At 37.6% G+C, this 15,404-nt stretch overlaps 1 protein-coding gene across 1 annotated transcript; it reads right to left on the bottom strand.

The window, feature by feature from the left end:
- Positions 1-3,860: 3,860 nt before the first annotated feature.
- Positions 3,861-12,693, bottom strand: FGF20 (fibroblast growth factor 20). The gene is made up of 3 exons (XM_025472223.3): positions 12,015-12,693; positions 6,352-6,455; positions 3,861-4,976 (listed from the first exon to the last, which is right to left on the bottom strand). The coding sequence occupies exons 1-3, from the start codon at positions 12,298-12,300 to the stop codon at positions 4,731-4,733; spliced, it is 636 nt and encodes a 211-aa protein (XP_025328008.1). The 5' UTR covers positions 12,301-12,693; the 3' UTR covers positions 3,861-4,730.
- Between the last annotated feature and the right edge of the window lie 2,711 nt (positions 12,694-15,404).

Below are 15,404 nucleotides of genomic sequence, written 5' to 3' on the forward strand. Positions count from 1 at the left end.
TACTAGAAAAAAATTGATATTAGGTATAAACATTATCAATTTAATACTGTTCCTTCATTACCACATCATCATTTATATATATTACCAACCAAGTAAAAGAAAGATAATTGTTAAGGAATTTAAATACTTAAATGTGGCCTGCAGAATTGTTTTGTTCAGACAGAAGTGAACTATTCAACCAACTGCATGAAATATGTATCAACCCTCTTCCCTTCAACTTCTTCACCACTACCCCTGTACACGCTACTAGCCCACAGTAGGTTTGGCTAATAGGCTCAGCTTGGAAACCTTAGAATAATATAATTTGTAGGTTCTATGAAAATATGTAGGTTTGATCTAAGGGCGTGTCATAGATACTGAGTAACTCTAACAATGGATCAAGAAATTATATGCATTAATCATACCAACCAACATTATACTATTAACCAAAATACCCTACTTAGTAACACTATATTGATGGCTAAAGGAAAGTGATGTGTCTTAGTCTCATGTATCATATATATCTCGAGGAATAAGATATCATCCTAAGAACCAACAGGCTGAGGTTAATCGAGTCCAACTTCAGTTTATGGATCTCTAACTAGAGTAAACAGAAATGGAAACATTTTATCAAGGTATTGATCGTGAGAAATTTGAAACCAGGATTTATTTGGACTAAACCCCCCAGATATCCTAAGATTATTTTTGGAAATAGTGTGCACTGAACACATATGAGTTGTTTGATGTACTAATTCCTCACTTACCAATAATATATAATATCCTCTTAAATTGTATCATAAGAAATTAGAAACTGCCTTTTATAAGCATAACAACTTATCTATTGAAGTCAGAGTTTTGGTGTATATACATAATCTTTCTAATCATTAATTAATTCACAGAACTGGCAGTTTCCACATCCTGCATTATCAATGTAAGTGCTGGCCTGAGTGGCTTTCTAACTTACATATATCAATTTTACAATAGATCCATATTCTCACAAATGGTTGATAGCTTTAGGTTTCTGAATTGTTTTAATGTTGCATTTAATTGAAAACCAGACTCTTTGGAACGGCATACCAAAGCTTGACAAGACCTTCATGTACTGAGATCTCTTATATCATTGCAGGAAATGTAGAGAAGTTGAGCAGTTGATACTTACTATTTCAGGCAAGAAAGAATGGAAAATGTAAGTTAATGTGATTGTTAATAGAACATTTAAAAATGAAAGAAAATTAAAACAAGCAAAATGGATGACTAATTGTGGGATTTTTCCCCCAAGCATCCTGAGGATATAATAGTTTTAGATATTACTAAATAATATCTAATTTAGTAGATTTATCTAATAATATCTAATTTATCTAATTATTAATAATTAATTTAATAGATAAAACTATTGATTTGATAATAAACTAAATTATCCTTTCATGCATTAAATAATGTGTTCATACATCATCTCCCTTTAGGAGTATCAAGTGAAATCTATTCAGATACCTAATAGATCATTTCTTCAAATAGTGCAAATTCAGCAGATGCAAATTGTTTTTCATACCTAGGAAGAGCTGCCAAAATATAAGTATAATGAGAATACAAGATACAGTGACTTCTTAGTTTTCTGAAAGTTTGTCAAACTATTGCTTCAGTCATTCTTCATATTTCAAATCACTACAAGCAGCTACTACAATAAAAAAAAAGTTAACCTGTACTCTCGTCATATCTCCAAAGTATTTTCTTTGTTTGAGTAACGATATGTATTGTGGGCTATCTTTTATCAGTGTATAGTCTCTTTAAATTTATAAAACTTCCTTCATAATTATGAAGTGTAGACACCAGCATCATTTTGGAAAAGACTTGAAATGCTGCATAAGCTTGTTTGGGGATGGATACTTTATATATAGGTATCACTCATATGTGGAATATAAGAAATAGTGCAAGGGACCATAAAGGGAAGGAGGGGCAGCTGAATGGGAAAAAAATCAGAGAAGAAGACAAATCCTGAGAGACTCTTAACTCTGGAAAACAAACTGAGGGTTGCTGATGGGGAGGTGGGTAGGGGGAGGGGGTAACTGAGCAATGGGCATTGAGGACACATGATGTGATGAGCCCTGGGCAATATACTGTATGTTGGCAAATTGAAATAAAATTTTAAAATTAAATAAACAAATAAATAATAAATGTATCAAACATTGAACCAAACTAGGTTTTTTTTACTTTTATTTATAAATAAAAGTAAAAATAAGACCTATTTTATTTCGAACATTATTAAAGTATTACCACAAAAACATTTTTTATTTTTACATTTATAAAACCAAGAGGTTTTGAGCCAAACATTTCCCTATCTCTGTCTCTCACAATCAAGTACACCATCAAGTACACACACAACTCTCCCCCCCACTGCACACACACATTTCCATGTAGCTTTATTAAAGTTGTATTTTGAATACCCTATCCTCACCCCACACATTTCTATTCATTTAAAGTCATGCTAGATGAAATTTAGTAATGAACATGTATAACTCCAAACAGCATTAAAGCATTAGTAGGTCTTGCCCTTCAAAGTACAATCTGTGGTCTAGCAGCATCAAGCATCACCTGGGACAATGTTAGAAATGCAAAATCTCAGACCCACCCCCACCCCAGACCTATAATCTAACAAACCCATCCTTTAACAAGCTCCCTAGGTGATACGGTATGTACATTAAAGTTTGAGAAGCATTGCTCTAGACTAGTGGCTCTCAAAGTATAATCTCCAGACCAAATCTGTTAAAAATTCAAACTTTCAGACCCTACCCCAAATCTGCACATCAGACACTCTGGGGCTGGGACCCAGCAATCTGTGTTTTCCCAAGCCTTGCAGGTTGGGGATTGCTGGCAGGGGCTGCTACCATTATCATTAGCACATCCTAAGTTTCAATTCTTCATCTAGGGGGTCGTGACATTGACAACTATTGGGAAGAAGAAAACCAAACCTTAAGAAAGACCTTTAAGAACCCACCAGAGTTGTATGTGCAAAGCTTTCTTTTTCTTTTTAAGATTTTATTTATTTGAGAGAGAGAGAGAGGCAGGCTCCCAGCAGAGCAGGGACCCTGATGTGGGGCTCCATCCCAGGGCCTTGGGATCATGACCTGAGCTGAAGGCAGACACTTAACGATTGAACCACCCAGGTGTCTGTGCAAAGCTTTCTAAACTTATTTGTGCCCCTGTCCCAGTTGCTCACTAAACTCCAGCCACAAAGCTCTTTCTCACCCCCATCGGGACTTTGGGCTCCTTGTTTCCTCTTCCTACCAGGATCTTAGCCTCCTCTTAATCTGGCCAGCTCCTTCTTATTTTTCACGGCCAACAAGTGTCAGCTCCTTAGAGAAGCCCTCTCTGACTCATCCTACCTAAATGTGTTCTTTCTTTTCTGTGTCAGACAGAGCCTTATTTCCCCCAAAGAGCACATCACAATGTACAATTATGGTATTTATTTGTTAGCTTACTTGTTTCCCATTTGTTTCTCCTACTACACATTAAGTTCCATGAAGGGTTCACTTCTGTCTTGACCACCATCTTCCTTAGTGCCTAATATTTCTTCTGTGTAGTAGGCTTTAATGACTATTCTCTGAATAAATGACTAAACAGGAGATATAATGAAAAAGGTACCAGACTCAGAAACCAGTATTAATGCCGGTGCCACACAAACTAATTCTTTCCATGATCATACTGGGGGAGAGGGAATTGGACTTTGCCACACTGAATAAGAAAATAAGTGAGCATAAATTGCCTATACTATTTCATAATTTTCAACATTAGAAGTTCTCTAAATATCAAAATATTCTCAATTTTGTCATTTAAAAATATATAAGTAGAACAACTTTCACCTAAAAAGGAATGAAACCAAAACACAAAATAAAAATGTTTAATTCCCTTTTGAATGTGTGTTGAATTCAATACAGTTTGATAAAGCATTTTTCTAAGCCAAAGGAACCAATATTACACTTAGAAGGCAATTGACTGCAAAAAATATATATAATCTATGCTATATTTTTTAAAAGAAATTCAAGATTTATTCTACGTTTACTATGTTGCAAAAGTGATGTCTTCTCTACAGCTCAGGACATCACAACAAAGTAATGGCACAATAAAAGAATTTTTGTTGTTTTTTTTCTTTGTATTATCTTCATATACCAGTAAAAAATAAACTCTTTAATAAATAAATATATATAATAAATATTTGCAAATTGAAAATGTATAAATAGGTCCATCCTTTTAAAAAAATGTTCCATCTTGGTAGAGGCATGTTCCAAAGTCCACATTTCATCCAGGTTTTTCACATATAACTCCATAACCTGCAAAACCCTGCAAGGTCCTCAGAATTTATATAGCAATAATCTTGGCCGACTGTGTCAATTTAGTTCTTCAACATGAAGTTTCTATTTTTACCATAACTTTTAAAGTAAACATAATCCAGAAAGGTGAGGTACCAGCAGCAAACCAGGTGGGGTTCCCATTATCCACAGTTCAATAGATTTTCAGCTACCAGTAAGTACTGAGCCAGTGTACCTAAGGGAACTTAATCCACTTATAAAGAGAGGTCTTGGTCTACTTCAAGTCAAAATAAGTTTTTTTTTGTTTGTTCTCAGTATTCTTTCCAAATTCAGTCTCCCAGGAGAAAACCCCATAACATTCTGAGCCTGGGTTATTATTCTATGATGTGAACTCTGACAAGAAAGAATGGTCATATTTTGGCTGTTCAGTGAAGACACTATCATGCTTCAACTGTACATAAGTATATCCTTGTACAATTCAGGAACTCTCTCTGGATCCACTGGTCTAGGCAGGAAATGTGTAAATTTCTGATGTCTTTTAGACCTGGCACCATCTCTTGGAGTTCCATCTTTGTTAAGAGCCACAAAATACCTACGGCCAGTGTCTCCGTGTTTATATATGTTGGATGAATATGTATTATACCAGTTCTCTTCAAATTGCTCCCTGAAGATGCATTCAGAAGTCAATTTCTCCTATAAAAAAATGTAACAACCATTAAAAAAATACCTTAGTGAGAATTTCCTTAGAAAAGTTTCATCTTTATATTTTTATTGCTTTGCTTATAATAATATCCTTGTCAAAGAAGGGAAAAGGATGAATTATTTTTGCTTTATTTTGTTTTAGTTCTTATGTTATCTGGAATTCTTTCTCCCAGGCAGCTAAACTTCCTAGTGGTTTGGTTGGAAGAACTTTAAGTTAAAGATCAATTCTCAATTTCATTTTCAAATACTTAATAAATATGCAGAACTTTCCCATGCTTCATTATATATCTCCCTCCTACTACCACCCCCACATAACAGGCCTATAGTTAATCATGTTCTGTTGTTAGATGCCCAAGTTCTACATAGCAAGTTTCTACTATCATTTGTAAATACTCAGGATCTTAACATCTAAATTCCTAATTCAAAACCATCATTCCAAATCATATATCTTCCCTACATGTATTTATTAATTGTTTGATGATACTTTACCTATTATTAACTTTTATCTAGAGATTACTATTAGGTAAATGTAGTAAAGGCCCAGTGATTTCTTGCCTCTTTAAGATGAACTGTATATTATCCTAAGGGATGGATCACAGTTGCTTTTTTGAATCATGGTTCCTATAATTATCAAGATATGATCAAACTAGCATGGCTGCCATTTTCTGTTGTTGCTTACAATTACTTAAAACTTCATTCATTTCCTATTTATGAAGGCCAGCCACATATATACTTAGCTATGGAAGATGATCTTGGGTAGAGAAAATTTCATTAAATAAATGATTAAAGGAGAAAAGAACTTAACATGGCAAGAAGAAAATATCATTTTTCTCTGTCTTTGGTAGGAAATGATCAAAATATAGAGGAGAGTAGAAAGACCCAGGATAATGGGCAGGTGGAACTAGCAAGCTAAAAGCAGTAAGTGTTTGGGGCTTAAGAACTGAAATTGAGGGTGCCTGGGTGGCTCAGTCACTTAAACGCCCAACTTCTGATTTCAGCTCAGATCATGATCTCAGGGTCATAAGATCTCAGGGTCATACTGGGTATGGAGCCTGCTTAAGATTCTCTCTCTCACTCTCCCTCTGGCCCTACCTACCCCTACCCCACTTGCTATTGTGTTTGTTCTCTCTCTAAAAAAACAAAAACAAAAACAAAAACAAAAAAACAAAACCAAAAACAAAACACCAAAAACTGAAATTGACTGACTACACTACTGCCCAGACACATGGAAATTAATCAGGATATAGATATTTAATTTCTACATATGTATATTTTTCGTATTTCTTCTGACATGCATTATTATGTTTTTTTACTGCCAATAGAGTCATATCTTCAAGAATTACAATAATGTTTTTAAAATACGTACTGAGCCATAGAGTTCTCCTTTGTCATTCATTCCAAGGTAAAGACCACTGTCCACACCTCTAATACTGACCAGTCCCACTGCCACACTGATGAATTCCAGGATACCTACATTTATAAACAAAGTAATGACAAATAATGACATATTAATGAACATATGACTACTGAAAATCCTTCAAATAGTAGACCAATATTGCTAAGTATAATAATGTAGGTAGAAGTCCTTTATAAGCTGAAAAGTACTATACAATCATATTAGTTATGATGATCTTCCCATTTTACAGATGGAAAAAAAATAAAAAGTAAAGTTGTCCATCATGGCGTAATGTAAAGATATAAAACCATGAACCAGACTGACTTGCATAACTTACTGTAAAATTTACAGTAACTTAAAATTTGATAGTCCTTACTGGCCATTCTGTCTACACAAGTCATTTATCTTCTTTGGGGTTCCATCTCCTCATGTACAAAATGAGTGAAATGCCTCTTTCTAGGACAGCAGTAAGGACTGACACATTTATGCATTCAACAGATGGAAGCTATTATTATCATAAATCAGTACATAACAGAGATGTTCTTAGTTCTCTGTGATTCCATTAGTTATATATGTTCTATCGATTGTTTTGTTTTGGTTTTGCTAACTATGAATCAAGTCAATCTTTTCCTAGTAGCAGCCAGTATACCTTATATAATAGTGTTTCATAGTTTATAAAGGGCTTCTACTTACATTTTTTATCTGGTCCTCAAAAAACAATTCCCTAAGATAGGAATGGAAGATAATATTCTCCCCATTTTTACACCTAAAGACACCAAGACTCAAAAAGATTTACCAACTTGCCTAAGAATATGATATTTGGAATTAGTAGAATGGATACTTGAACTCACATCTTCTGAGCCCTAATCCAGTGTTTCTACTTCAGGACAATACATTGGTTTCAAAACTTTATAGATTACACAGTATGCTGTTTCCTCTCACATGGTTCTTAAAAATAAATTTAATAGTTCAAAGAAGTAAAAGGACTTTATAATTCATTAAATGTGATAGCCAAATACCGAGATTTTAGCATGCAAGTAGATTTTGCTATCAATAACTTCCTAACATTATTTTCATTTATCAATAGATAAACTAGTATCATACATTCTCCACATAATACACTAAAACATCATAGTAAAAAAAGTAATGCTTCCCTTTGCATCACCCTTTTTCTCCACACATATTAACCTTTGGACTAATTTCTTTGTCGTATTCTTCAGACTTTTTGCTGGAAAATATATAAACCTGCTTTCGATGCTTGAAACTGCCTTCCTCAATAGCTTTCTACCTTCACCTTTTACTCCTTCTTAAGCTCTACAAACAGTATAAATGTGCACCATTTATCCTGATTCTTGCTCTTAAGTCATATCTTGATTTACTGTACAAGCTTCTGTTTGGACATGTGGTATTCCCAAGGCCAAGAGAAAGCACAAAATCTAGCTAACCCTTATACAGAGCATTCTATTCTGTCCAGAGCCTAATTCATTCTTTGGCAGAAACATAGATTCTTAAGCTCTAAACATAGATTCCCAAGAGCTCAAATGAGCTCTTTCAAACCATTAGTAGATCACATAGAACACTAGAGCTATCAAGGATCTTATAGCAAGAATACGCTACCAAATAGCCTATAAGTGGCTGGAAAGAGTCAGTGCCTTAATGGAGAGCCAAAGGTAGAGGGAAGATAAGATATAGCAGGAAGACACAGGCTCCATAAGACAGCCACTGAAATAACGAACATAGAAGTGGGGAGTAAATGAAAATTAAACGTACTACCAAGCTCATTAGTGAGTGATTCCTGTTAGAAACAAAAATATAGATCTAAAACATGATCAGGAGAAGAAGATATATTAATAGGATTTCATCCAGGATACAGTTACAAATGTATAATTACTTGAATTTGTATTGAATGTTGAATTCAAATGGAAAAGTGTACTATGGCTCACATATAACTTAATTCTCTGTAAGTATCTGATTTACATTGATGCTCTTGTCTTTCAATGAACAAACTGACTATTAGGATGTGTAATAGAACCAATTTTCAAGTATAATAAAATATGTTTCATTTCCATATGAACAAATTATATAACAGGTCTTATAAAGTATCCATTTTTCCTTGCAAAACTAAATGGTAAACCACCTATATCTTACTTCTGATTTTAAGGTAATGCTTTTATCTTGTAAAAAATGTAGTTGCAGAAAGATAAGAAATCACATATATTTTTAGAATAACTGTATTCAATAGTTTCAACTATATTAAGTGAGCAACATCTAAAACTTCATCCATACCGGGTATTAATAATTTTGCAATGGTTCACAGAGATTGATGAGAAAAAGGTGATGTGTTTTTTGTGTTCCTTAGAGATTTTAGCCACACTTTTAAATTCTGATCCTTTTTCTCCTCAAGGAAATAGTATACCGCATAGTAATTTGTAATCACTTGATTCTTAAATGAGATTTGACAAGTCTTTCTTATTTATAATATGAGGTGGCAACTAAGCTAATTCCTTAACAAAGAGTAGACATGAAAAACTTTCCTTAAGAGGTAATCACAGATTTTAGATAGATTTTCTAATGCCCAGTGTCCCATAAAAAGACTTGGGGGTACTTTGTCTTTCTGGTATCATTTTCAAAGCCAGCCTTTTTAAGAATCATAATAAACAGGTGAGTCAACCCACAATGCAACCACATCAGACAAATCTATGGAGAATAGGAGAGAATAAAGGAAAAGCCTTTAAAAGAATATGTTTGATCTCGGGTTAAACTTTTTTTTTTTTTAAGTAATGATTCCATGTTTATATATCAGGCAAAATCTTCCTACTGTACTACTGTGCAGAAAAACTATTATAAATGTAGAGTGAAATCAGATAGGAAATTATTTTAACCTCATGGGACCTTTTTGTTTAGCTTCTATTGATGTGGTTTTCAAATTTTAAATACAGGGTTCTGAATTTTTCATTTAATCATTCATGGGCAAATTAGTATAAACTATCAAACATATTACTTACTTTAACATCACAAATAGCCATTCTTAAGCTTTTTCAAAATTCTCACTTTGATGACATAAATGAGTTGAAAAGAAAATAGCAAAATAATTTTATAATTAATATTTCAAGCACTAGGAAAAGAAGGCAAGTACAAAGAGAAGCATATGATGTCATACATGCTAAACATAAACTTTCTTCTCACATATATTTCCTTCTAGTAAATTACAATGTCTTAGCTTTCCAAGGCCACTAGGATGCACTGTAATGCATGGTAGAGAAAACCTCTTTTAGGCTATCAGAACTAATCTGGGTTCTTTTCCCTTTGTGTAACAGTAAATATTTTGTCTTAATATGTAGCCTTCTGCTATAGAGTGACTTAAGCCATCACAAAAATTGATTTAAGTCATATTTTTGCAATTATTAAATAATTATGCAAAATTCTAGCAAGAAAATGTTCTAGCAAGATAGTAATTCTGATATACAACATTCATTTCTTAAGGAAATGATTTAAATACCAGTTTAATGAATGTTATCAAGTCTCCAATATTTATAGTCTCTTCCCATAGATTTATATCTCTTCCTATAGTCTTATAAAAGAGATACAATGTGTGGGACACCTGGGTGGCTCAGCGGTTGAGCACCTGCCTTTGGCTCAGGGTGTGATCCTGCAGTCTCAGGATCGAGTCCCACATCAGGCTTCCTGCCTAGAGCCTGCTTCTCCCTCTGCCTACATCTCTGCGTCTCTCTTCTGTGTCTCTCATGAATAAATAAATAAAATCTTTTTTTTAAAAAGAGAGAGAGAGAGAGACAATGTGAAAGAAACCACTCTTGTCATTGGGGAATTACAGTTGAGTCACAAGTGTCTTAAAGGTGTCTAAGGCTATACTATGTATCACAAGGGGCGGGGGTAGGGAAGGGGGTCTGAGGATTACCTCCACTTAAGGTCTACCTGCTGTACTTATAAATTTTACCACATTTGTGTCCCTTTCTAAATCTTTCTAGTAGCTGGAGGATTTTTTTCTAAAATGAATGGAGGGCAGTAATTCTTAAAAGCAAGAAAACTGAGCCACCTGGTGTCAGCAAAGTTCTTTAGAATCAGAATCTCAGCCTCCTCCATTTAGAAACCACTTTCTAAAAGTGACCCCAAGGTTGGCCACTAGGTCATGACACTCTTGACTCATAGTCAATGGGAATTTGAAAGAGATCAGGGAAAGCTGCAAACATATGGGTTTTAAAAAGTTAATTTTCTAAGCCTTTAAGTGCTACCAAATGACCACCACATGCTCATTTCTACATCTAGAGTTACAAATGCCCCTCAAACCGAGATTTACACTTCTCCAAAGTTTTAATGAGTACTGCAACTCAAAAAAGGAATGAGTCTAAGAACAAGGGGAAGAGGACAAGATAAAAGAGGGCCATTCCGAAATGAGATTCTCAATCCCTCAGTGCTAAGGAAGAGAAAGGAAGACAGATGTTGGGCCCTTTCACATTGCTGTCGAGGAGTAAATGCTCTATCTTAAAAAAAAAAAAAATACAATAAATCTCTCCAGTGACGTCCCAAGTTTGATGATCAAAAATCCTTTGAGAATCCTACCGGGTTAACTCTAATATAATGAAAACTCCTGCGAAGGCGAAAAGATCCTGAGATGTTAGAACCTGAAAGCATCCTTAAATCATCACCTAATTTAACCTCATCATTTGTAGAGAAAATGAAGGCTCAGGCTGTTGAAGGCACTTGCTAGTAGAGAGTAATTCACAGTAGAAACCATATGATTTCCCAATCTGGTGTCACAGGATCACTCGCTTGTTTCTTTCTTTTAACTCCTTCTGCTCCCAGGCATTGCTGGAGGTATTCGGAAACACGTCCCTCTGTGTTCCCACCCATATCCTCTTTCGCTTCCCCATTTCCTCTTACACACGGTCAATACCAAGATCTTTGCTTTCGGATTTCACAATTTCTAAAGAGGAGCCTGGCTGAACGACTGGGCATGCTCAGTAGCTTGGAAGGCTTTTTTTTTTTTTTTTCCTTCCTTTTCTCACCCAAATAGAAATTAAAGAGCTCAAAGAATTGCAGCCAGGTGAGCCTTAGAGTAGCGACGGTGCTCACTGAAAGTTAATCTGTTACCTCTTCGGGTGCTAAATCTTTACGTAAATGCTCCCATCCTGTGGGAGAGCGACCGTCCGAACAGAAGCCATGGATGCATTATTAAGTGCGTGACTGTGAGGCATGTTTTTAAAGAAACGGAAGACGTCCGATATTATTAATTCTTGTTAGGTAAATAGTACTGGAGAAAATGTGAGAGGAAGCAGGAGAAAATAACACAGGGATCTAAAAAAAAGCAAAACAAAAACTGCCTGCGAGGTAAGAAGTGCAAGCAAGATGTGATTCCGAGTCCAGGTCTGGTCCCGGGCTGCAGAAAAGGGCAGGGCCGCCAGGTGCGTGCGGAGCACCAGCCCTTCTCCTCCCGCCCCCAGCGTCCGGACTGCAGGCCTGCAGGAGGGCGCGGCGGCAGGAGGGCAGGCCGGGTCCTCCCGGTCCCCGCGCCCGCCGCCCTCGCTCCCAGCCCGCACCGTGCACCGCACGGGTCCCGGGGACGCGCTCAGCACCGGGGGAGAGGAGGAGCCGGGGCTCCGGGTGCGCGTACGTACCGAAGAGGCTGTGGTCCTGCCGGGTGCCCTGCACGCTGCCGTCGGGCAGGATCTGCAGGTGGAAGCCCGTGCGGCAGTAGAGCTGCCGGCGGCGCAGGATGCCGTGCAGGTGCGCCAGCTCCGCAGCCCCGGGCCCGCCGCGGGCGCCCCGCTCCCCCGCGCCCCGGCGCTCGCCCAGCAGCGGCGGCCGCTCCCCGGCAGGAGGCAGCAGGAAGTGCGAGCCCACCTGCTGGCCCAAGCCCTCCAGGCCGCCGAGGAAGCCCCCGACCTCGGCTAAGGGAGCCATGGAGGGGCCCGAGGGAGAGGCGGAGGATCCGGGAGCACAAAAGACCCCAGGAAAAAAGTGTAGCGGGGATGGGGAAGTGGAGGGAGAAAAAAGATATATATAGCAAAAACAAGCGCAGAAAGACCCGGTTAGTCCGGTGAGGTCGCTGAGTGGACTTTGCACTGGGATGGCAGGGGAGTTTTCACTCCCTTGGAGCGATCTTCTCTCCTTGGGCAGGTGGGAGCCGGCTGCTGGCTTTGCAGGAACATCTATGCGCTGCCGCTGCCGCTGCCGCCGCCGTTGCCAATACCCGGCTGGGGCTGGGGCTGGGGCTGGGGCTGGGGCTGGGGCTGGGGCTGGGGGCTGAGGCTCCAACTCCGCAAACTGATCAGATCAGAGTCCTGTGTACATACACACCGAGTATATATGCGGGTCCTCTTGACATATGCTAATCAAGTCCTTTCATGCGCACTGGGGAGGTTCTGTTTGAAATCTTAAACCAGCCTCCTCTCAACACGTTTTTGCTCTTCGGAAGTGACCAAAAGGGGCCCTTGACGGTCCTCTATCCATGCTGTCGCAAAAATCATTCCCACACTCCGGCCAGAGCTAGTCAGCAACTTCGGGGAGGCGCAGCTAAGGCCCCTCTTTGGGGTCGTCTTTGGAACGACCGAGATGCTGTTCAGCTTCTGCTGTGCAACCGCCTTTGATGTTGGGCTCCTTTGCAGTGATGGATCGTTGCTAAAAAAGGAGCCCAGCTTGGCAGGTATAGAGAAGAAGGGGGCGGGGGGGGGGCGGGGGGCAGCTGAGAAGGCGGGAGGAGGGGGTGGAGGAGGGAATGGGTAGGAGGAGGAAAGGGAGAGAAGAGGAGGAGAATTGGACTCCTTGGGAGCTGCTGGGAGCCTGCAGTGGACAGGTGCAAAGAAAAGTAAGAGAGAGAGAGAAGGAAAAAGGGCGTTACCTGAGGCTTAGACCTGCCCAGACACACATGAAAGGAAAATCAAAGCTTTGACAGTTTAACTCACTAATTTTAAAACACTAATAAAATGTACAAGCATTACTCTTTTCTTTTATCATTTAGATGGGGGATTTTCTTTACATAATCAAGGTTAGGTTAGGAATACATACACCCCCCACCACCACCACCACCTTCCCAGGTTCTCTTTAATGTTTATCTTTACTCGGATAGCACATGATATAACCAAGATCGCCTTATATCTACATGGAAGTTTTAAATTGTGTGCTGGGGTCATGGACTTTTCGAGAACATCGTATAATAACATAATATAATCATGAATCTAGGGATTAAGGGTAAACCCAAATAGGCTGAAAACAGATGGTTTATATTCTTATATTTGCCACAAATAGAAAATGAATATCTGTGATAGTGTCATAAATGGTGAGTGGCCTCTACTGCCCTTATTCAATCTAAGAGCATTTCCCTGTTCTTTTCAGGTTAGGCATTTTCTTTAAGGTTTGTTTGTTGTTGTTGTTGTTCACATTTTAATTATAAAAATGAGTAAACGGCACTGATTCTTGAATGTGTCTTTGAGACAGGAAAAGTTACTGGTAAAAAAAAATGTATGAGTGTCCGGGCACATTTGTAAAATAAAAAGTCGTTGAAGTGAAGGGGGTGGATATTGCCCATTATAAACCTTGAAAATTTGGTTTTTTACCACTAGTTAATTCAAGATCTTCCCATTAACATTTTTCAGTGGCAGAGGAGTTGAGAATCATTTGGCAGATTTATGCTTCCCCTGAGCAAAAAGTTTTAGGGAATCACTAAAGTTTATTTTTAGTCATTTCATGGTCTGTCCAGTAGAAGCCTGAACCTGGGAGCACAAATGGATGTGACTGCTTTATTTTATTTGCTCTGAAGGGTTTTCTGTTTTGTTTTGTTTTGCTAATTAATTGGCAGGTGCTTTAAAGCAGGTAAAGTTACACCTTTTCATCACTACAGCCCTAAGTACTTACCCTTGTGCAACCAAGTTATAAAAGAGTCCTTAAAGCAAGTGATTTACTGTTGATAGATATGAAATAAAACAAAAACACCAGGTAAAAACAATAAACAGATAAATCACTTTAGAAACGTATATTCGAAGTCTCTTTTAAAGGTTGTACCAGGTAAATGCCACATTATTTCACCTTTCAGATAACAGCGATCTGTCTTGTGGCAGGACCCCCAAATCCACCATAAGCAAGATTTCAAAGCACATCTGTGTAAACATTATCACATCAGTGTAAAACATCAACCAATGAGCTTTTACTTTGAACCAAATCTTCTTAATTGCAGTGTTAAATCAAAGAAAGTTAGATCAAAGTCATGTGAATCTCATAGCAGGATAACTAAAGTAGCCGGCGCATACATTGATTACTTTTACAGAAGAGATACTTAAAGGTTTTAAAACTAAGACCAGGTACCTTTTAATGAGGTTTGTTTCAAGGTCTGAGTTCTGTACAACATATAATACTGTTAATTATTCCATGATGGATATCTAGTATCGGTCACCTGCTCCTTGAGGTACTATATCAGTCTATGAAATATTTCCCCACATGAACACTTGAAGTCCTGCTGTGTGATCTATAGCTCTTAGACTGTTTAAGTCTCTTGTATTACTTACAGATATAAATATCAGGAAATTTTACACATAGCCACCAAAGCCCAAATACTCTAATAATAAAACTACCTTCTTTTTCTACAAATTTAGCATTCTCAAGTGCATTACCTTATTCAATCACCACAATAACCCTATGAGATAAGCACATCCCACTTTATAAAGAAAAAAATTGTTCTGGATTCTAGTTCAGGGCTTAGTCTAGAGTGCTATATCCCAGGGCAATTTCCTTAAACTCTCTACATGCCTCTGTTTCAGCTTTTGTAACAAAAGTACAATATAACTCCTGCCTCATTCACTATGTCTGGGGTTGCTATGGGACTTAAATGTGAGAAAATACAGGAAAGTGGTTTTAAAACTATAAAGTTTTCTGTGCATATAAGATGCTAGACTTTTCAGTTGTTGGAAAAAGTTTTGCTTCATAATTTAGCAAATGTAATTTGTTTGAAATATGAAATAAATCTTTTTTTTCCCAAATCAAACCTTTAATGTGTAAGTTTTGAATGGTGCTTA

Source organism: Canis lupus, chromosome 16 (assembly GCF_003254725.2).
Source record: "Canis lupus dingo isolate Sandy chromosome 16, ASM325472v2, whole genome shotgun sequence".
In the NCBI taxonomy this organism is placed as follows: domain Eukaryota; kingdom Metazoa; phylum Chordata; class Mammalia; order Carnivora; family Canidae; genus Canis; species Canis lupus.

What these genes read in the sequence shown, in the direction of transcription:
- FGF20 (XM_025472223.3), bottom strand. Translation starts at nt 12,300, where the DNA reads ATGGCTCCCTTAGCCGAGGTCGGGGGCTTCCTCGGCGGCCTGGAGGGC. An exon ending in GCAGGACCACAGCCTCTTCG is followed by an intron (nt 6,456 to 12,014) that starts GTACGTACGCGC and finishes TTATAAATGTAG; the next exon opens with GTATCCTGGAATTCATCAGT. An exon ending in AAGGAGAACTCTATGGCTCA is followed by an intron (nt 4,977 to 6,351) that starts GTACGTATTTTA and finishes ATTTTTTTATAG; the next exon opens with GAGAAATTGACTTCTGAATG.